The sequence below is a fragment of the Octopus bimaculoides genome, chromosome 9, assembly GCF_046866305.1.
Source record: "Octopus bimaculoides isolate indiv1 chromosome 9, ASM4686630v1, whole genome shotgun sequence".
Taxonomy (NCBI): domain Eukaryota; kingdom Metazoa; phylum Mollusca; class Cephalopoda; order Octopoda; family Octopodidae; genus Octopus; species Octopus bimaculoides.
In genome coordinates, this window is record NC_142936.1 from 42,791,615 (window position 1) to 42,816,057 (window position 24,443).

The following is a 24,443-nucleotide window of genomic DNA, read 5'->3' on the forward strand; positions in this document are numbered from 1 at the left end:
TCCTTTAGGGGTCGATAAAATAAAGTAGCAGTCAAGTACTAAGGTCGGTAGTATCGACTAACCCGCGTTCCCCTAAATTTCTGGCCTTGTAAATAAATTCAGTTTACTGATTAGAAATTTGTGTTTTTCCTTCTCCCTGTTTCATTCATTAAACTGCGGCCATGCTGGAGCATCCTCTCGAAGAATTTTAGTCGAGCGAATCGTAGCCAGTGCTTTTTTTTGTTTAAGCTTGGTACTTATGCTATCATTCTCTTTTGCCGAACCGCTAAGTTACGGAAACTTAAACACATTAAGATCGTTTGACAAGCGGTGGCGGGGACAGATACAAAGACACACACACACGCACACACATACAAACACACTCACTCACTCACACATACACGCAAACACGCACACATTTCATTAAAAGTAAACTCCCACACTTTACGTCTGTCTTTGTATCGTCCCCCTCATCCTTCGCCCTGGTGGCACATAAATGAAATCCATTATTATCATTATTATTAATATATATATATTTGTTTTTCCAGAAAAATTGAACGAGGAACGTAAACGTGTCAAGAAATTGACGGAACAGATTGCAAGCATGCAGGGCAATCTTTTAAAATGTGTGAGGACACAGCAGGAAGCCAGTTGTGACACCTATAACGGAACTACTAGTATGGAGCAAATAATTTTATGCCTACTTATTTTAATCTATGTTTTGTTTTGCTGTGTATTTTGCCTTTAGTACATTTGTTATTTAATATTTTCCATCATCATCATCACCACCACCACCAACACTACTACTACTACTACTACTACTACTACTACTACTACTACTACTACTACTACTACTACTACTAAGACTACTACCGCCACCATTTTTGGATTTGTTATTAACATAACTACTCAAGCGGCAGCTGGTGGAATCGTTAGCACACTGAATGCTTAGCGGTATTTCGTCCGTCTTTACGTTCTGAGTTCAAATTTCGCCGAGGTCCACTTTGCCTTTCATCCTTTCGGGGTCGATAAAATAAGTACTAGTTGAATACTGGGGTCGATGTGATCAACTTAATCCCTCTTCCGAAATTGCTGGCCTTGTATCAAAATTCGAAATCGTTATTAATAGTACTACTATTACTACAACCACCACCACTACCCCCACCATCGCTAGTAAACCCCATTACTTAAACAAGTAATTTAATGTATCATGGCCCCGAATGGATGAAAGGCAAGGTTCACCTTGATAGGATTTGAACACAGAAAACAACACATTTTCCCAACGCTCTAAACCTTCTCCTCCCCCCACTTCTTCCTCTTTCTCTTTCCTCTTTGTCCGCCTTTCTTCTTCTTCTTCTTCTTCTTCTTCTTCTTCTTCTTCTTCTTCTTCTTCTTCTTCTTCTTCTTCTTCTTCTTCTTCTTCTTCTTCTTCTTCTTCTTCTTCTTCTTCTTCTTCTTCTCCCCCCCTCTTCCTCTGCTCCGCTCTAACTTTCCCCACTACTCGTCACCCACATACAGAGGGAAAGAAGAATCGATTATATTTTAAAGAATATATTAAAGTACGAATGAATGAGCGAATGAAAGAATGAAAGATTAAAGGAAGATGTTACCATAGATACGTCGGCATGCATTTGTTTCTGGTTAAACATTTTGCAAACGTTTGTGAGAGAGAAACCTAGTGTGGGGTGAGGTGACGAGAGAGAGAGAGAGAGAGAGAGAGAGAGAGAGAGAGAGAGAGAGAGAGAGAGAGAGAGAGAGAGAGAGAGAGAGAGAGAAAGAGATAAAGAAAAATAGAAAGAAAGAAAGAAAGAAAGAAAGAAAGAAAGAAAGAGATGATATATCGAACAGAAATATAAAATGGTGAGCGGCGTGGACAGAAGTGGTAAGAAAATAGAGATTGTGGCGGACGAAATTATAGGAAGTGGTGACAGAAGAAAGATAGAGGGAGGGAGAGTTACAGAGATGATGATGATGATGATGATGATGATGATGATGATGATGATGACGATGATGATGACGACGATGACGATGATGACGACGATGACGATGATGATGATGATGATGATGATGATGAGAATGTAGGAGGGAGTGGTGAGAGAGAAAAGATAAAGTTACAGAGGAGATGATGGCGATGATTTTGATGATGATGATGATGATGATGATGATGATGATAGCAGTGTTGGTGGTGTTGGAAGTAGTGATACTGATGTTGGTGTTGGTTGATGTGATAAATGTGGTGGTGAAGATGGCGGTAGTGGCGTGAAGTTGAAAATTTTTGCTTTTTTAGCCCCAGGTCAGCCTTCATGGACAAGACTTATGATCAAAAAGCATTCCAGCCGAGAGCATCCAATCTATTTTCTTATATATAAAGAATCCAGGACCACAATATCCGGTCTGCCCTTTTCTATCTCAGTAGAGGGTGATTTGAAAGAGATTTGGCTGCTATTTCTTGCAGATCACACGACTTAATAGAGCAAGTATAAGCAACCTTTTCCGAGAAGCGGGCCGCATAATACATGGTTCATTATTAGGCGGGCCGAACTTTTCATGGTAATTTTTTATTAAGTGCGCCATTCAGAAACTCCTGTTGGCTGCCGTTTGCCCATGACTGCCACAGAGGCTTCGTCGTTGGCTCGTGTGTAGTTGATTTTGGTAATAACGGTGTAATGATGCTGCTGCTGCTGCTGCTGCTGATGATGATGATGATGATGATGATGATTGTGCTTAATGTGAAAGTATGACGTGTGTTTCATATACCTGTGTATGTGTGCACGTGTATGGAAGGTTTATTTGCAATTTTCGAGTTTGAATTTAATGTATTTGAGTTTAAACAATAACTCAAACTGACTGTATCATGAAACGATTGATCAGTCCATTCATAGTTCGGTTATTGTCATTGTTTAGTTCCCCGTCAGCCCTGATACAGCAAATTTATAATCAAATACGTTGTAACTGCAGCTATCCTATGTTCAATGAAGCTTCCACCAGAATGCAGAGGTATACAAAATCAAACTGAACCATGAACCAAAAGTACGATAACCTGTTGGTCTTCTGCACTGCTTGGCGCATTGGACGGCAAGCAGCATCTCTATAATACCACACTGCATTTCATATGATAAATCACTGAGAACAAGAACATACAATATGGTCTTCAAGAATCCTCAGTATGGACCTGAAGGGCACAAAAAGGGTCTTTAACCCATTACCTCCCATAATTCTATTAACTAGAATTTTTTAATGAAACTTTGATTTCTAGCATAAAACAGCCTTAGAAGCACACTGGAATGATCAAAATAACATTTTAAATAGAAATAAGCGAAATATTGGGTGAAAAATTAGCAAACCTCATTTGAATATCAGAGAAATATACCTAGTAGATATAGCAAAAAGGTTAGACATGTGTAAATATTGACAGATAATTAAGAAATTTGTAATTTTTAAGTGATCTCATATGAGATCACTGGTAGGTAATGGGTTAATATGGTATTCAAGAAAAGGCACAGTAAATATCTGAAACAACGGATCTTCGGATTGTATTTGTCGTACCATGGGTGTGCTCGATTAATTTGAAAGGGGGTACGAAATGATGAAGCTATCATTAATCTATAAAATATCTCATTAGATGTGCCACAAAACTGTAATTCATGAGAACAATTAGCTACTGTTGATTGTTGTGTTCTGCATTTTGTATAAATTGATTAAATCTGTGTTTATTAAATAAGATGATGAGGGAATATATACGAAAGAGAATTAAATTATGCCAAGATATTGAATTTTAATGTTTTTTCTTTTCTCTCATGGGTTTTCGAGGTCTTTGTTAATTATGTTAAAGTGATCAGTTATATTATATTACAAACTGTTTTTGATAAAATAAGAAAATGTCTCGTCTTAGAATCAACAGTAAATTAGGTTACGACAATTTTCAATTTTCATTCCCAAACACACACACACACACACACACTCATCGTCGTCGTCGGAGTCCTCAACCGCAGCAGCACCACCACCACCACCACCACCACCACTACCATCACAATCATCATCATCATTATCATCATCATAGTCGTTGTCGTTCTCGTCGTCATCGTCTGGCAGAATCCTTAGCACGTCAGGCAAAAAAAAGGCGGTGAAACGCTTTGTGGTATTTTTTTCTTTTTTTCTATTCCTTACGTTCTGAGTTCATTTTCCACCGATGTCGGTTTTACCTTTCATCTTTTTCGGATCGACGGAATAAGTACCAATTGAACGCTGGATTCGATGTAACCGACTTTCCCTCGCCACTAAAATAGTTGGCCATGTATCAAATTTGAAACCATTATTGTAGTGTGTTTCCCGTTTGTAAGACACGTCTTTCAATCGCTCATCTCTTTAACGGAACTGCAATCGTGGGTAAAAAAAAAACAACAATAAAATTAGGTGCCTGGCATCTTAAATGTCGTTCGATGCTCACTGCCTTGTACCAGTCGGGCAGTACGGACGGTGGAAGTTCTATGCTATCAATATATAGAAATCTGGTGGCGTGTAAGAGCGATGATGTTGTCGGGGAAACTCTAGACGTCGACGAGGATGAACTAATTAGTCTGTTTCAGAGGACTTGTAGATCCAGTACTATCATGAATAACTTCCAGAAATCCCTAGCCTAGTAGTGCTACCGAAAAGCACTGCTAGTTCGAGATAAATTCTACAGGCACGGAAGCGCTGCCATGTGGGACTGTCAGAGATGCGCGCAGGGGTACGAAACCGTTCTGCACGCACTCGTGCAAGTGCCCGAGTATTGCTGACCTGTCGAACAGCTGTTATCGAGTGTGAGACGAATCGGACTATCGGTCGAATCCACCGTGAGGATTGCCCTATCATCCACCTTTAACAAAGCAGGGCAAGCGGTGTTCCTCTGTCTAGTGGCCACGGCGAAAAAGATTATGTCGTGGACGAGGCTGAAGGGATTGAGCAAAGACACCTTCCTCTTCGGTCAAGCCCTCATCAACTTGTTTCAAGTCCCACTTGGAAAGGAAAGTGAGGATTGAGAGAGAAGTGAATTTGTGAAAAAATGGATGAAGGAGGCAAAAATGATTAGAGTGAATGAAATTTCTCTAAACATCCTATAAATTGGAGAGCAAGAGTTGCGAGGGAGCTCGTGACTTTTGCTGTGAGGGTAATCCTTGATTTGTGGGATTTCATGATTTGTCCTTGTTGGAGTTTCTCCTGTTTCAGGACTGTGCCATTCATGTTATCACATATACTATATATACTTTTATCGCATTTCACTATCTTCTCCATTTCTTTCTCGTCGTCCTGTTTATAAATTCCCACGCAAGTTGTTGCCCGTCCTTATGACATCCCAGTCATCTATACCTCTGTTGGTAAATAAAGAAATTATCATTATCTTCAATGTCGTTTCCATTTCTTGCCGGTTGTCTTCCCGACACCTAGGGCAAGGAAATTTATTGTATACCTAAAAATAAACACACCAGATTATTCATTTACAAAATCAAATTATACAAAATAGAAGAAAATGTTTACATGGAAGGTTATCGTTTCCCGTTATCATCATCATCGTCGTCGTCGTCGTCGTCGTCGTCATCATCATCATTATCATCATCATCATCACCACCACCGCCATCACTCAATAAGTAATTTCTTTGATTGTAATTCAAGTTTTTATATTTTTGGAGACCTTAGGCAATCATTCTTTATATTCTTCAGTGTCCAATGAAGGAAGATCGAGCTTATACAAAGAAAAATCCAAAGCGAATACTAAGAAGATCTCAATCAAAGAATAACCAAAGTTTGTGAATATATACATATATAAATATATATGGATAAGTATTATCTATGAGTTCTGATATTATATATATATATATATATATATATATATATATATATAATGTGATTGTGTGTGTGTGTGTGTGTGTGTGTGTGTGTGTGTGTGTGTGTGTGTGTGTGTGTGTGTGTGTGTGTGTGTGTGTGTGTGTGTGTGTGTAAATTTGTAGTGTAAGATATGGATTCAGAGAATCGTGTGGCTATCACAGAAAGGTCCGGTTACGGACTCGGCTAACAGTTCACATAATAATCCAGTACAAAGAAGTGTAATGTATAGTGTCCATGCAGTTGAATCCCAGAAGATCCGGTGAATGAAATTATCTTAAGAGGAGTATATAGACAATAAAAATAATTTATTTAACCAATTGAAATCCTTGGGATTACAGCCGTTTCGCAACATTCTTTATGAAATGATAATTTCATTGTAGAAGGAATTATGTTTACATGTTTGCATTAATATGCATGCTCAGCATTATACAATATAATTGTATATGCACAGAACAATGCAGATAAAGAAACCTAGCTCTTGAGATCACCGGAACATCATAGTTACAGTTACACCAGCGATTGTACTCATTGGATTGTATAGTGCCAAGAATGCAAGTATAATTTCTTCTACACTAAAATTACTACTACATGAGGCTGGTTGCGAAACGGCCGTAGCCCCAAGGATGTCACGCGGTTAAATAAATATATATTCATTTCTCCTACCACCTAACTTTTACGGGTTATGCGCGCGTGTGTGTGAGTGTGTTTGAAAAAATAATGAGAATAACTTTTCTAATATTGTTTCTGCTTTAACAATTAGATATTTACAAACCGTTCGATTCTTACAAATCGTATCGTGATCGCGTGATATCAGTGTGTTTGCGCTTCATTATAGACAGGTAGCCACAATTTCTGTCGCTGTCAAACCTTGCTTCCATTGCTATATACAAAAATAGTGACTAATAAGACACCACTACCTGGTGAACTGAATAAAAATCGGATATTAGCTACGGAAACAGTAGAACTATAGAATAGCAATCTTTATATCCTTCTTAACGTGGCTGTGTTGTAAGAAAGCCGTAATACTACAGTATTACGGCTTTCTTATATTAAATGTGTGTATATATATATATATATATATATATATATACAATATATGAATATATGCATATATATGTACATGTATGTATATACCTTCATCCACATGTACATATAGATACATAACTGGGTACATGACGTGGCAAAAGAACATGGACAAAATGGTGAACAAGGTGCAACAAACAAGCAGGCCAAATAGAAACATTTCCTTCATCAGCTGCCACCATTAAAACCCCGGCGTTTCGAAGAATAAAAGCAGTACGCATCGTTAAAATGGTTCTTCCCACGAACACAAATTAAATTGTTTTCATGGAGAGTAGTGGCGGACGGAAAACAAGACAGGAAAACGAAACGGTGAAGTGTGTATGTATTGAACGCTGTGAGGCACGAACTGGAGGAGCAAAGAAGTACGTGCGAGCTTGAGGAGTCCAAGAACGAAAATGAGCAACGAGACGTATAGAGGGAGAGAGATAATAGTAGTAATAGTGAGAGGCGAAAGACGAGCAGCGAGAGAGAGAGAGAGATAATAGTGACAGGGAGAGGCGAAGAACAGTAGAGGGAAGAATGAGAGGGGAGATAGATATAGAGATAGAGAGAGTCGCGTTAGAAAAATAGTTAAAACATACTGTATAAAGGTTAACGCGTGCGTTCTGTCGTGATACAAACAATATATGAGTATATGCATATATATGTACATGTATGTATATACCTTCATCCACATGTACATATAGATACATAACTGGGTACATGACGTGGCAAAAGAACATGGACAAAATGGTAAACAAGGTGCAACAAACAAGCAAGCCACATAGAAACATCTCCTTCATCAGCTCACATACATATGCATATATATACATACATATAAATATATGTATATATACATATATATACATAATTACATAATTACATACATATATACACACACACACATCATATATGCTTCACGATTTGTTGTTGGCACTCCGTCGCTTACGACGTCGAGGGTGCCAGTTGATCCGATCATCGGAACAGCCTGCTCGTGAAATTAACGTGCAAGTGGCTGAGCACTCCACAGACACGTGTACCCTTAACGTAGTTCTCGGGGATATTTAGCGTGACACAGTGTGACAAGGCTGACCCTTTGAAATACAGGTACAACAGAAACAGGAAGAAAGAGTGAGAGAAAGTTGTGGTGAAAGAGTACAGCAGGGTTCACCACCATCCCCTGGCGGAGCCTCGTGGAGCTTTAGGTGTTTTCGCTCAATAAACACTCACAACGCCTGGTCTGGAAATGGAAACCGCGATCTTATGACCGCGAGTCCGCTGCCCTAACCACTGGGCCATTGCGCCTCCACTCACGATTTGTACCTGAGGACAAAAACACAAAAATTGCTTATGCCCTTTCTAAACGATATACACTTAAGAAATGTCATAAGCATTGAATCACTTTTACAACTTTAACATCTTTATTATATATCTATATCTATATCTGTATATATATATATATATATATATATATATATACATGTGTGTGTAAGTATTTGTGTGTGCGTGCGTGTGTGTGTGTGTGTGTATGTATGTGTGTATGTGTGTGTGAGTGTTTGCGTGTGTGTGAGTGTGAGTGTGAGTGTGTATGCATAAATACATTATAAAAGTGTATAAACATATATAAACATATGCATATGTACAATGTGAATTGAAAGGTAGACATGGAAGCAAAAAATGAAGACAACAAAACAGCATGCACTTTGCCTTACATTTCTTTATTTCGTGCTCAATATCCCTTCGTCAGGAGAAATATGGGGGATGGTGTAATCTTGGGTTGGAAATTGAGCAGAACAGTTGGAACTCTAATGTCAGAAGAGTGTCCGATATCAAAATCTGTCAACATTGTTGAATTTGTGATATACATTGATGGTCAACCTGGAGAAATTAGCATTAGGATGTATTCCATATACATGGAGTAGAAAACGCAGGTGTACCAAGCGTTATGTCTTCTAGTGTAATTTCATGCCGATCAAAGCCTTGTAAGTAGGGAATTTGGTTGACAGAAACTGAAAGAAGCCCGTTGTATATATATATATATATATATATATATATATATATTATTATTATATGTATTTATTTTCTCCAAGTAAAAAATAACTCGGATAAAATAAATTGGTTGATAGATACCGGGGTAGCAAAGATCACAAAATAACCGTGGTGTAACTCCTGTTTATGAGGTAGAAACTCCTTGATATTTTGGGTATTTGAGTATATATAAATTTAAAGAATAGAGTAAACGCATATTATAACTGCATACTTTTATTCCGACATATGTTTCGAAGAATTACAATTTATGCGATCCATAGGAATCGGCGATGTTAAAAATGTAAACTTACTATGAGAACCAGCTTAAACGTAAGACATTATAATCGAATATGAGAACTATAGTTAGAGAAGGTTATAACGTAATTCATTTGAAAAAAACCGTTAGAGAATAGGACGCTACCAGATAGTCCGTTGGACAAGAAGTGAAGAAGAGAAAAGAAAAAAGAAAAAAAGGGGAAAGAAAATTCAGAGTGTAGAATTAGGAGACGATAGGATAATATAAATCCGATAAAAATTGGAGAGGAATGTTATGTAATAAAAAGGCATTATAAATGGGGTTAATCTTGTGTATACCCACATAAGCACATACATAAACACACATGCATACATATATGTATACATATCTATTAACCAATTTATTTTATCCGAGTTATATTTTACTTGGAGAAGATTAATACATATAATATATATATATATATATATATATATATATATATATATATATATATATATATATATATATATATATATATATATATATCCCTCCACTTTATTACTAATTACCATACATCGACAGTATTTATATACGTACTAAGGAGTGTATAATTTTATGTATGAATCTCTATGTAAATACGCGTAACAGCACATACATAAAATAAATATATATGTGTGTGCGAATGTATGTGTATGAATGTTCATATATACACGTGTATCTCTGTGTGTGTGTGTGTGTGTGTATACATTCACATTTTAGAATGAAACTATATGTGTTTGTGTAGATTTTTGAATATATATATTTATTTATATATATATATATATATATATATATATATATATATATATATATATATATATATATATATATATTTGTTGTTATTATTCTTTAAAAAATATATATATATGAATATGTATGTATATATGCTTGGTTGGATGCATGTATGTTTATGTGCACTGATATGTTTATGTATTTTTATATTTTTTATATATATACATATATGTGTGTACGTGTGAATATGTGTGTGTATATGTATATGTATGTGTGTGTATATATATATATATATATTTATATATGTGTGTATATATATGTATATATATATATACAACGGGCTTCTTTCACTTTCTGTCAACCAAATTCCCTACTGATCGGCATGAAATTACACTAGAAGACATAACGCTTGGTACACGTATGCAGTTATAATATGCGTTTACTCTATTCTTTAAATTTATATATATATATAGGTAAATGATAGGATTGCTTCAATATTTCAGGGGTAGTCTGAAGTATCTAAGCAACCAGCGGATAGTTAAATCCGAAGGCACTCCTGGAGATTACTTGTGTGGGTACCGTCTTCGTTAGAAGGTATCCAGAGGCAGGTAATTTATTGTTTAAACCGCAGTTTATAATTATAATTATGTGGAGAATGGAGAAACAAACACAAGAAGAAGCAAGTCAATTGGGCTAGTTAGCCATTGATTTAATTATGTGGAGATTATATAATGAGTCATTTACGATCGTTTCAATATGCAAAATGGTTTGGCTGATCTCTTCAGAATGTTGAGAAGTATGTTAAAGTTCATGGTGTGAGAGATCTCCACATAATTATATATATATATATATATATATATATATGCATACATACATACATATATATATATATATATATATATATATATATATATATATATATATATATATATATGTATATATATATATGCATACATACATATATATATATTTGTATATATGTATGTATGTGTGTGTCTGTGTCTTTGTGTTTGTCACGCTGTCACGGTTTGAAAACCGGTGTTGGTGTGTTTATATTTCCGTAATTTAGTGTTTCGGCAAAAGACACGATAAAATATGTACTAGGCTTAAGAAATAAGTCTTAGGGTCGAGTTGTTCGACTAAAACCTTTTAAAGCGGTGTTCCAGCATGGCAGCAGTCAAACGACTGAAGTGAAAGAAAAGAATAAAAAGAATAAAAGAATACACACACAAATATGCGTGTGTGTATTCTTGTGTGTGCATGACTTTAGACATATATATATATATATGTATGACTCCCGAGCGTTATACTACTACATCTGTTTGTTTTCTACACCACTGTCTTCGTCTTCTTTTTTATGAGTTCTCCCTATATATATATATATATATATATATATATATATATATATATATATATATATATATATACACATATACATATGTGTGTGTTTGTGTGTTTGTGTGTGTGTGTGTGTGTGTGTATGTGTGTGTGTGTGTATGTAAGTATGTGCTTGTGTGTCTGTGTTTATCTCCCTACCATTCGACACCCGATGTTGGTGTGCTTACGTTCCCATAACTTAGCGGTTCGGTAATAGAAACCGATAGAATAAGTCCTGGAGTTAATTTCTTCGACTGAAGGTGGTGTTGCAGCATGGTTGCAGTCAAATAACTGAAAGAAATAAAATAATAAAAGAATGTATATATATATATATATATATATATATATATATATATATATGCGTATGTGTTTATATATATTTTCATGTATGTATAAGCACAAATACACATATGTATATACAGTCGAGCACATTGATACATATGACGCCAGAAATATTCCTACTTCCACCTTCTCTTTCTCATTATCATTTTATATTTGTATCCAAGAGTGCACACGCGCGCACACATACACACACACACGCACACACACACACACACACACACACGCACACACACACACACACACACACACACACACACACAGAGTCATACGCAAGCACCTAGTCACACAGACGCACGCTTCCAGATAGTCACATACACACACATTGTTGTAAGAAACAAACAACATCACTGAAATATGAAATACCTGAAGCAGCTATAAACCACTTGAAATAACAGACCTGCAGACATAGAGCAAGTAAAAATGAAATATTATCTGTAGATTATCAGGCAGCTTTCGGCATGCATTTAGTATTGAAGTATAAAAGTAAAACAAATAAATTCATTGCAACTCAGATTTTGATAGAAGAAAACCTTTCAAATGATATTTTACTGAGAACATTATGTGTTGCGTGTGTGTGTGTGTGTGTGTGTATGTGTGTGTGTGTGAATGCATGTATGTAAATATGTATACACACACACACACCCACACATATATATATATATAATATTCCTTATAAAATTTATATATATACACATATATCTATCTATCTATCTTTCTATCTATCTGTGGTTAGTAGCTTGCTTACCAACCACATGGTTCTGGGTTCATTCCCACTGCGTGGCACCTTGGGCAAGTGTCTTCTACTATAGTCTCGGGCCGACCAAAGCTTTGTGAGTGGATTTGGTAGACGGAAACTGAAAGAAGCTCGTCGTATATATGTATATATATATGTGTGTATGTGTATATGTTTGTGTGTCTGTATTTGTCCCCCCAACGTCGCTTGACAACCGATGGTGGTGTGTTTACGTCCCCGTAACTTAGCGGTTCGGCAAAAAGAGACCGATAGAATAAGTACTAGGCTTCCAAAGAATAAGTCCTGGGGTCGATTTGCTCGACAAAAGGCGGTGCTCCAGCATGGCCACAGTCAAATGACTGAAACAAGTAAAAGAGTAAAAGAGTATATATAGATGTGTGTGTGTGTGTGTGTGTGTGTGTGTATGTATCGCGAGCAAGATCCTGCCACCATGTGTTCTGCATCTTCCTGAGAGATCGCTGACGTAGTGATTTTACACTGCTATAGTGAGCAAGTGCTAGATTTTGCTGCACAGCTGAAAGTCTTCTGTGCAGCAATACATTTTGGGCATGGCGTTTTACAACCTATAGCCACTGAACTTCAGCATCATTTTCATCAAACCAGTCTCTGTGTCTGGCAGTAGCATATCTCAGCACATTGAAGAACCTGGTCTTGAAAATCTTCCCATACTGTAGTATCTTCAATGCTAGACAAGCGAGTCTGAAGCTCTTTCCTCAACACAGCATCATATATCTTGTGGACATTCAGACGCCAAAGAATGCCAACTGGCCCTCTTCTCTCTTTCACTCTAATCATCATCTGGAACTTTGCTCGCACCAGACTGTGGTCTGTCCAGCATTCCGATCCATGAAAGGACTTGACATTACAAATATCATAGATGTGACACTTGCGGATGATAACATAGTCCACATACATACATACATACATACATACATAAATACGTGTTTGTAAGTCTGTCTGTCTGTGTGTCTGTCTGTCTGTCTGTATGTATGTATGTATGTATGTATGTATGTGTGTGCATGTGTTTGTTTGTGTACGTGGGAGTATGTGTGTGCGTGTGTGTGTGTTCCTTAGAAAAGTGTTATTTTATTTACTTTTTATTTACTTTCCTGAGAGGTTGTGCGCTTATTGCTTACTTCTTTGCAGTGATTGTCTGAATGCTATCACGCACATCTAACGATAGTAGGTGAAGCAGGCTCACGCAAATCTTTGAGCTATGTGAATTGATTTGTTCATTTGACTTTTTTAAAATTACACACTTGCACGCACGCACGCGCACACGTTTACACTCTCGTACGTATGCACACATGCACGCGCACACGCACGCACACACACACGCAAATATATGTCTGAGACTTTTGCCGTTGCTCGAAATTTTACGATTGCTTGAGTTATTATGGAAACAGTTGATCTTTAATGAGAACAGTTTTCAAATACAAGCTAGCTCAGCAACCATACTGTTTCATTGGCTTACACGTGTTAAGTGAGTTATATACATAGGGCTGGAATTCACGTCTGAAAACATTCTAAGAAAAATGTCCAGAAGAATATACTCTTCTGAAAAGAGACAACTTTACATAAGTAAAAATATACAGAGAAAAACATAACTTAGCTTTAATTATGTGTCAAATTTCTTGAAATCCTTCATATATTACTCATAGATTCAAGCAGTCAGTTATTAAAAATCTATATGAAGAACTTACTCTTCTGAAAAGCGACAACTTTACTTAACTAAAAATATACAGAAAAAAAAGTCATAATTTAACTTTAATTGTGTATCAAATTTCAGGAAACCCTTCATACATTAGCCTTAGATTCGAGCAGTCAGTTATTAAAAATCTATGTCCACAAGAATATATTAAAAGTTTAAAGATTTTATTTCTTTTATTGAGATAAAAAAAAAATTCCTTTCGTTATATTTAATACATGGCCAGGACGGATCAGTGTCTTTGGTTCTTTTGGTTACACATTACTAACAGTAACTACACACATAATAATAATAATAATAATAATAATAATAATAATTATTATTATTATTATTATTATTATTATTATTATTATTATTATTATTATTATGTTACTTCTCAGAGCTCTAGGTCTTACTTGCTCTGGTTGATTCTGTGAGAGCGGACAGCAGCCTGTTGTCAGAGGTTTCACAGGGTCTATTTCCACGAATTATAAGCTTTCGTACATGGATGTTAACTGATCGTGGGAGACATTCAACACCCAAGCATCAATCTCGAAATCTTAGTTGTCCATAATAGACCAGTTTTTCCGGGTTTGCTCTGCCTTCATGTCAATTTCAATTTCTCCGACATGTTTCACAAACCTGGTTGTCAGTGCTCCGAGTGCCCCCTACAACTACTGGAATAACTGTTATTCTCCTCACTGCCCACATTCTTGCAATTTCATCTTTTAGAAGTCTGTATTTTCACATCTTTTCCACCTATTTGTCATTTCGCGTGCATCCCAAGGTATGGCGACACCTATGATCATGGTTTCCTATATTCTTTCATCTATCACAACATGCCTGGTCTCTGAGGATCGATTGGGGAGTCATATTGGACTGTAAAATCCCACAGGATCTTATATTCATCGTTCTTAGTGACGTCCTCTGATTCATGTTTGCACCATTTCTGTGCTCTGCCCAGACCATACTTTTCATACAGTCTCTAGTGAACAAACTTAGCCACGTTATTATACCTCCTTTTGTAGTGCTTTTGGGCCAGCTTGCTACACAATAAGAGAGATTGTTTCATTTTTGCTGCCACACTTCCTACAAAGGGGCGATTTACCGCTCTTATCTATTTGGAACTTGATGTTATTAGTTCTGAGTGCTTATTCCTGGGAGCTGTATATCAGTGCCTCAGTGCATCCTTTCAGATCACTTTTTCTTAGTCATCTCCTGGTGTTAGTCTTGTCTTTCTCTTCGATTTCTCTGGGGTATTACCCATGCATTGTTTTCATTTTCCAATTGTTTATTCTTTGTTCTTTATTTCGTTTCTTTAATGTTTTTGGGTGCGACACAATTTCGGTAGGTATCGTATTATTATTTCTAACCGCGCCAAGCAAGGATTCATACTGCTGTTTGATGTGCCATCCCAAACTATTCCTCTCGTTGGCAACACAAATCTTCCATATTATGAGGTCTCTTCCTCTTTTGTTCTTAGGTACATAAGTCTATCAATATCACTTTTTGGGTGCAGTCCTTTGTTAATTGTCATTACTTTCCTGGTATTTCTATCCATTTCCTCAAGCTCATTCTTTGTCCATCTAACGACACCTGCATCGTATCGCATCAAAGAAGCAGTCCATGAGTTCATTGCTGTGATCTTGTTCTTTACATTGAGTCTACTTCCCATAATTAATATAGTTCTTTTGAGATATTCTTGCCTAAAACTTTCCTTCATCTCACTTTCATTATTATTACTATTAATATTATTATTATTATTATTATTATTATTATTATTATTATTATTATTATTATTATTATTATTATTATTATTATTATTATTGCCTTTGCACAGCTTCTAACGCTGGAGATGTACTACGGTGTCAGCTGTTCACTACCAGTGAGCTAAGGTAACACCTCTTATTTTTCGAGCACCTTCCAAAGTATCATTATTATTATCATTATTATTATTATTATTTTATGTTTGACTTTTGTTTTGCATTTGTACAAGTTGAATCCAAGTCTCACCCAGAGACCTCAAGAGACAACAAGTTAGAAGTTCATGTAGGTGTTATGCCTAGGGTACCATATATTTGGATTTGTACAGTTTTGTTCAAGTGAATGTTTAAGAAACCATAAGAAAATTATGTGTTTGCTTTAAAATTTGAGATCACATAGACAGTATTTTACGTAGGATATGGGCAGTTCCCATGAGCACTATTTTTTGAACTTCAGCCATTTTGGGGTTTCCTGGAATCTGATCTAGGTAGTAATCAGCCCGTTTCGCTGTCATTCCCAGGGCACCTATGACAATAGGTATTGTTTTCGTCTTCAGATTCCACATTTTGCTAATTTCTATTTCAAGATCTTTATATTTGCTCAGTTTTTGGTAGGTCTTGACAGATACGTTTATATCGATTGGGACAGTCATATCAATGAGGAGGCATGATTTTTGTCTGAAGTCTTTCAGTATGATGTCTGGCCTATTTGCGTCTATCTTTCTGTCAGTTTGAATGGTGAAGTTCCAGAGGAGTGCAATGTGATCATTTTCAAGTACTGGGGGTGGTTTGTGTTCCCACCAGTTTTTATCATGGGGCAGGTCCAGGTTTTTGCATATTACCCAGTGAATATATTGTGCAGCTCTATCATGCCTGTTGAGATACTCTGTAGGCGCAAGCAGACTGCACATGGAGACAACATGATCGATGGTCTCATTTTGTTGTTGGCATATACGACATAATGGGGAGCTGCCGTTCTTTAATATGTTGGCCTGGTAGTTCTTTGTAGGTAGGCATTGATCTTGGGCTGCTATGATAAACCCCTCCGTTTCTGATTTCAAGCCAGAGGCCATTAACCATTGGTGGGTAAGGGCTTTGTCAATATCTGCATTATTCGCTCTCTTTGGGTATTTGCCATTGAGAGGTTTTCCATACCATTTTTCAGTCATAATAGCTAAGGCAGCAATTTTAGCACGGGTTTTCAAGCGCTTAGCTTTTTCTGCAGGTGTTTCTAGTTCGTCTAATTCTTGAATTTGTTGCAATTGGAATTCACTTAGATATTCCTTTGCCTGTTTTGTTACTGAGTAAGATGCTTTCTTGCTTTCATATTTTAAGACAAGTTTTAGCATCCAGTCCTCAGAGTTTTTCAGATAGGTGTCTAGGCCAATTGTGGCTACCTTCATTGATAATATCAGCTGTAAAAGTCCTCGGCCTCCTTCTTTTCTTGGCAGATAAAGACGTTCTATATCTGCCTTAGGGTGGTGCATTCTATGCATTGTCAACAGTTTTCGTATTTTTCTGTCAACATTACATATTTCAGTAATTGACCAGTTAACGATGTTGAAACTGTAAGTCACGACTGGTATGGCTAGAGCATTGATCGCTTCGATCCTGTTTCTCGCGTTCAGCTCTGTCTTCAGTATTGCTCTCACCCTGCGATAACATTCTCTTCTGATCCTTTCCCTCATCACTGAGTGCTTGATATTGTCCCCTTCAATTACCCCCTAGGTATTTGTAGCTCTCCGCTGGTTCTAACTCTTTTATGACATTTTGCTGGTCAAGGTTCACATTAGATGTATTTGTCATTTTTCCTTTGATAAAGGTAGCTTTTGCACATTTATCAAGGCCAAATTGCATCCTGATGTCATCACTGAATTGTTTAACAATCGCTAGTAGGCCTTTGAGTTGTTGGTCATTTTTTGCAAAGAGCTTTAAATCATCCATGTAAATGAGATGATTTATATTTTTATCAAATATTTTATAACCATACTGTGCATCATTGAGCAATTTTGAGAGCGGTATTAGGGCTAGACAGAAGAGGAGTGGTGATAGTGAGTTACCCTGGAAAATGCCACATGAAATTCTTACATCTCCAGCATTTAGAGATTCATTATTATTATTATTATTATTATTATTATTATTATTATTATTATTATTATTATTATTATTATTTTGTAGACGGCAGTATTGATCATCTACCGAAGAATATAAGCCATTCGAAAACTTTAGTATAAAGACAAAGACATTGTCTGTTCAACATCAACATTCAACAACCATTTAAAAAAATCATCAAGCAATATACAGAGAAGGAATTCTGGGATTTTTTTAATCTCGAGTAAAAATATTATTTATATTTCCGTTAATAAGTAAAACAGTTTTGGCAATAAAACTTTAGTTATTTAAACTGTTTCTTCGGTAATACTTTTTATGCTATATTTTTTTTTCATGAAACTGATTAGTCAAAGAAGCTCATTATGAATAGATGTGCTAAACATTGACTCATAGGAAAATAAACTTGGTACTAGTTCAAATGTGATTGAGAGGTAATTGAAGCCGTAAAATTGCTTTTCATTGCCCTTTTGTTATGAAGAAATATTCACGCTAGAGGTAAAAAGGTGAAAAGCACTGTGATTAGTTCAGAGCATCCCTTATTCGATTGGTGGATGCACATATTTCGAAGTAGTTATCTTCTCATCAGCGCCAAAACCCAAAGACACGCAACTCAGAACAGACTAAGAAGCTAGGTTTATTTTATATCAAACTAAACAAAATTATTGACTGGACGTAAGTTTCGGCTGCCACGAGTAGCTGCACTAAGTAGTGGAATAAATTATTTATTTAGTAAAACAGTTTTTTTTTCCAAAAAATCTGTTTTGCCAAAAACAAAAAAAGACTCTTTATTCAAGAAATCGCTTTAGTTAAAACTGTTGTTATACAACACTGTTTCGCCATTAGGATTATTTTGTCAATAAAACTGCTTAATCAATAAAATTGTTTAGTTAATAAAACTAGACAACAGAATTTTTTATTCAGTTGAACTGCTTTGTTAAAAATCCTTTATTCGATAAAACTGTTTTGACAATAAAACTGTTTAGTAAAGAAAACCGTTTAGTTAATAACGATTTAGTCAGTAAAGCTGTTTTGACTGTGTTTTTATTAGTGTATGTTTGTGTGCGAGTATGCATGCGTACGCGCGCGTTTCTATACATGTTATTTTAATACCGTTTTCAATGTCCACCTGTTCAATTCGCAGGAGCTGAAACAGACTACGAATATGCCTCTAAAATATTTAAATATCCTTGTCTTAACTATTAGATTAATCAAATATGTATGTATAGCTAGGTAAGTTTAATTTGCTCTATAGCTGAAACTAACGACTTGTAAGTTCAGCTGAAAAACCTCACGACTGCTTGAATATAACATGAAGAGAGTTGAAGTGTTGATAAATTTTGCAGACCCTCGTAGACTCTTGATGATGATGATGATGATGATGATGATGATGATGATGATGATGATGATGATGATGATGATGATGATGATGATGACGATGACGATGTTTAGCTAGAACTTCTGTATCGCAGTGTCGGTAGGGAGAAAGCATTAGCAGAATGGGGTACAACTTCTGGGAAGAAATGATTGGTTGTGAGTAACGGTGCAAGATCACCTTAATGGTGACGTAAAAAAGAGAGCCAGATAAGCCGAGTGAGTATCGATGGTGAGAGAAAGCAGATAGCAAATTTAGAGTAGTAGATGCCATTATGGCACCCATAGGAGTAGAAAAAATAATATAATGCGTCCTTGAGACTGAAATATATCAGTGACTGTATCTGTTCAACCTGTTGTATTGTCTTCGTAGCTTGATGATTATGTAACGGCAGCACCGTTCTATCGCCAAAGGCTCCTTCGGACCCACACCTATGTATCGCATGAAAATGATTTCTAACTTAGCTACAATGTTACACATTTTGTAAGGGACGGGAATTTCGAATATGTTAACCCTGTACTCATTTATATGCTATTTGATCTTAGAACTTAAAGAGGCAACTAAATGAAAATACAAAAATCTATTTTGTCTGCCATACACCTCTTTAATAATTCTTTCTAATTTTGATACAAAGTTAGCAATTTTGAGAGGAAAAGAAAACTGATTACATCGGCCCCATTGCTCAAGTGGAACGTATTTCATCGAGCTCGAAAGGCGAAGTCAACCTTGGAGGAATTTGAACACGAAGCGTAAAGAACCGGAAGAAATGTCGCTGAATATTTTGTCCGGTATGTTAACGATTCTGCCAACTTGCCGCCTCCTATTGTCCTTTAATAATAGCAGTTTCTTAGACGACGAGCTGGCAGAATTGTTAGCATGCCGGGCAAAATGCTTAGAGGCACTTCATCTGACTTCACGTTCTGAGTTCAAATTCCGAAGAGGTCGACTTTACCTTTCATCCTTTCGGAGTCGATAAAATAAATACCAGTTGAACACTTGAGTCGATGTAATCGACTTAACCCCTCCCCAGAAGCTTGTTGGTCTTGTGCCAAAATTTGAGACCAATAATAAGTTTTCGTTTCTAACAAAAATACAACACCTAGAATTTCGGGGATGAGAAATAGTCGAATATCTTGACCTCAGTAGATGAAAGGTACTATACTTTATCGACCTCGAAGGAATGAAAAGCGAAGTTGGCCCTCATCGGGATTTAAAATCAAAACGTAAAGAGCCTAAATAAACATTACAAGGCTTTTGTCCAGCACTCTAGCGATTCTGCCAATCCACCGTCTTTAGTGTGTTTTTAAATTTTTCATTTTTATTGGTACAAGGCTAGAAATTTGTGGGTAAGGGTACAGTGGATATAACGATTCTTGAGTGGTATTTTATTTTATCAAACTGAGAAGGATACTATGCAAAGCTGAATTTGGTAGGATTTGAACTCAGAAATAATAAATACTGCATGATGTTTTATCCGCTGTTCCAATAATCCTGCCAACCCACCGTCATTGGCACAAAGCCATGAATTTGGGGAAGAGCACAGTCGATATCGTCAACCATAGTATATGGCTGGTATTTTATCATATCGACCCTGGGAGGATCAAAGATAAAAAATAAACTTACCCAGAATTTGAGTTCAGAAGTTAAACAGCCGGAACACATAGCGGAGGGTGTTTTAACCGACGCTCTAACGATTCTGCCAATAAAATAACTTCAATGTGAAATAGCAATGATGAGTGGGTTGCAGACAAGGCCTTCGGAGGAAATCTTTCAAGGCGGAGCAAAGATGCTTTCGGGCCGCGCATTGAAGTCTACTGTAAGTTTAATTATCATTTTGTTGTTGGAGGCGCAATGGCCCAGTGGTTAGGGCAGCGAACTCACGGTCATAGGATCGTGGTTTCGATTCCCAGACCGGGCGTTGTGAGTGTTTATTGAGCGAAAACACCTAAAGCTCCACGAGGCTCCGGCAGGAGATGGTGACGAACCCTGCTGTACTCTTCCACCACAACTTTCTCTTACTTCCTGTTTCTGTTGTGCCTATAATTCAAAGGGTCAGCCTTGTCACACTGTGTCACGCTAAATATCCCCAAGAACTACGTTAAGGGCACACGTGTCTGTGGAGTGCTCAGTCACTTGCACGTTAATTTCACGAGTAGGCTGTTCCGTTGATCAGATCAACTGGAACCCTCGACATTTTGTTGTCAGTTATTCACGCCCCCACTACCACCAGATTTACTGGTGCTCACAGACAACACCAGCTGAATATCACTCTTATAGGTTCTGGTTATAAACATATTTCTTTCTATAAATGGCGCAAGGCCTGAAATTTCGAGGGAGGGTGCAAGTTGTTTACATCGAGCCCAGATGTAATGCTTATTTTCTTTTATTCTTTTCTTTTACTTGCTCCTGTCATTTCACTGCGACCATGCTGGAGCACCGCTTTAAAAGGTTTTAGACGAAGAAATCGACCTCAGGACTTATTCTTTGTAAGCTTAGTACTTATTCTACTAGTTTCTTTTGCCGAACCGCTAAGTTACGGGAACATAAACACGCCAGCATCGGTTGTATGCTTTGGCAGGGTGGGGGGGGGGGGCGACAACAAACAAACACACACACACACACACACACACACACTCACACACATACATACATATATATAGACAGACAAACAGATATATATATATATATATATATATATATATATATATATATATATATATAATATAGGCGTAGGAGTGGCTGTGTGGTAAGTAGCTTGCTTACCAACCACATGGTCCCGGGTTCAGTCCCACTGCGTGGCATCTTGGGCAAATGTCTTCTACTATAGCCTCGGGCCGACCAAAGCCTTGTGAGTGGATTTGGTAGACGGAAACTGAAAGAAGCCCGTCGTATGTATGTATATATATATGTATGTGTGTATGTGTTTGTGTCTGTCCCCCCAACATCGCTTGACAACCGATGCTGGTGTGTTTATATGCCCGTAACTTAGCGGTTCGGCAATAGAGACCGATAGAATAAGTACTAGGCTTCTAAAAGAATAAGTCCTGAGGTCGATTTGCTCGACTAAAGGTGGTGCTCCAGCATGGCCACAGTCAAAAGACTGAAACAAGTAAAAAGAAAAAAAAAAAAAAAAGAAAAAATATATATATAAATTGTTAATTATTAATTTATTAATTAATTGACAATTCCCTGCCCTATATCTATATTGATATATATATATATATATATATATATATATATATATATATATATACATATTTCAATACGGAGCAAATAATTCACGAGAAAAATAATTCATGAAAAATAATTTGCGAAGATATTGACTCTATTATTATCTAGTGTAACAATTTTAAAATGATAATATCAGAATCAATAATATAGGCGGTTGCAGGCTCCCAAAAAGCATTAAATAGCTGAAGGATTAAAATTAATCATAGGACATACTAGGTATGTCTACCTGCTGGAAATAACAGTCAAAGGTCTTATTTAAATCGCCAACATACACTGATAATAACTACAGAAATCAACCGTCCGAAGGTAAATGGACTAAATCAATCTCCCAGCATACATTCAAGTATTTGGACTCACGTGGACCGGTTTCTGCACTGGCATAATAACCTCACCTTCCTCAGCACGCGTTACCGTAGGGCACTGTCTTGAAGGGTTTATAATCGAATGACTCGACCCCAGTTCTATCGGTCTTTTTTGCCGAACCTTTAAGTGCCAAGGACGTAGCTACACCATAGTAACGCGTGTTGAGGAAGGTGAGGCTATTATGCCAGTACAGAAACCGGTCCACGTGAGTCCAAATACTTGAATATATGCTGAGAGTTTGTCTTAGCTCGTTTGCTTACGGACGGTTGATTTCTTTAGTTATTATCAGTGTATTTTGGCGATTTAAATACGAGTTTTAACTGTTAATTCCAGCAGGTAGACATACTTAGTATGTCCTTTGATTAATTTTAATCATTCAGCTATATATATGTGTGTGTGTGTGTGTGTGTGTGTGTGTGTGTGTGTGTGTGTGTGTGTGTGTGTGTGTGTGTGTGTGTGTGTGTGTGTGTCTGTGTGTGTGTGTGTGTGTATGTGTGTGTGTGTGTGTGTGTGTGTGTGTGTGTGTGTGTGTGTGTGAGTGTGTGTGTGCACGCGTGCGCGCGTGTGTATGCGACGGGCTTCTTTCAGTTTTCGTCTACCGAATCCACTCACAAAATTTTACTCGGTTCAAGGCTATAGCAGAAGACACCTGCCCAAGGTACCACACAGTGGGACTGAATCCAGAACCATGTGGTTGGGAAGCAAGCTTCTTACCACAGCCACAGCCACGCCTATTTATTCACATTATTTTGAATTAGTCATGCATTATCTGGTAGCTTCAACATTTTGATGATGTGATTGCTTATTTTTAGCATGGCATTATAGGGCAGGTGTGAGAGGCTAGATCTGGTTAGTTTGAACATAAAATAAGTTGAATATTTTGGCAGGGTATAATAAATGCGCCCTTTTAAAGCCTAGCCAGGCTCATGGGCACGGTTTCCCGGTTCCAATGGCGTATGCGTTCCCCAGCTGGACCGGACGCCAGTCCATCGCAGCGTTACTCATTTTTGCCAGCTGAGTGGACTGGAGCAACGTGAAATGAAGTGTTTTGCTCAAGAACACAACGCGTCGCCCGGTCCAGGAATCGAAACCACAATCTTACGATCATGATGCTGACACCCTAACCACTAAGCCACGCGCCTCCATTTTGGCCGGGTATGGTCAGTTTTAAATACTAAAGGTTTAATCTATGCAATATAAAGGACCACGTGTTCAGTCTTTCATTGTTTAGACTGCGCCGGATACATAGCAACTGATTTCTTAATGACTTCGTTAATACGAATTACAAATGTTTTCACTGAAAAATCTATAACCTTAAATCACTCTCCAAAAAATGTTATTCCTTTTACGCTGAATTGTCAATTAGTCATCACTGACACACACCAATGAGCAAGATATGAGTTCAGCAAAACATCACATACGTAAATTTCTTATTCCTTTTTCTATAGATATGGTAATTTACAGCATCGTTCATTTAGTCATCATGACTGTTTGAAGTGATT

General features: G+C 37.0%; 1 protein-coding gene across 3 annotated transcripts in view; it reads left to right on the forward strand.

Moving 5' to 3' along the window:
• Positions 1-18,272, forward strand: part of LOC106870301 (uncharacterized) — a 31,884-nt gene extending 13,612 nt beyond the window's left edge. Inside the window, exons 5-8 of one of the 3 annotated variants that reach the window (XR_016243122.1) lie at positions 528-656; positions 5,680-5,761; positions 10,444-10,548; positions 18,042-18,272. Coding sequence is in view for 1 of the 3 variants with exons in the window: in XM_089357481.1 (XP_089213607.1) it covers positions 528-656; positions 5,680-5,756 (206 nt within the window). In the remaining 2 variants the exon portion in view is untranslated. Of the gene's footprint in view, positions 1-527; positions 657-5,679; positions 5,762-10,443; positions 10,549-15,940; positions 15,996-18,041 lie in introns of all 3 variants that reach the window. The other 2 variants (XR_016243121.1, XM_089357481.1) reach the window with 2 other exon arrangements.
• The last annotated feature ends 6,171 nt before the right edge of the window (positions 18,273-24,443 follow it).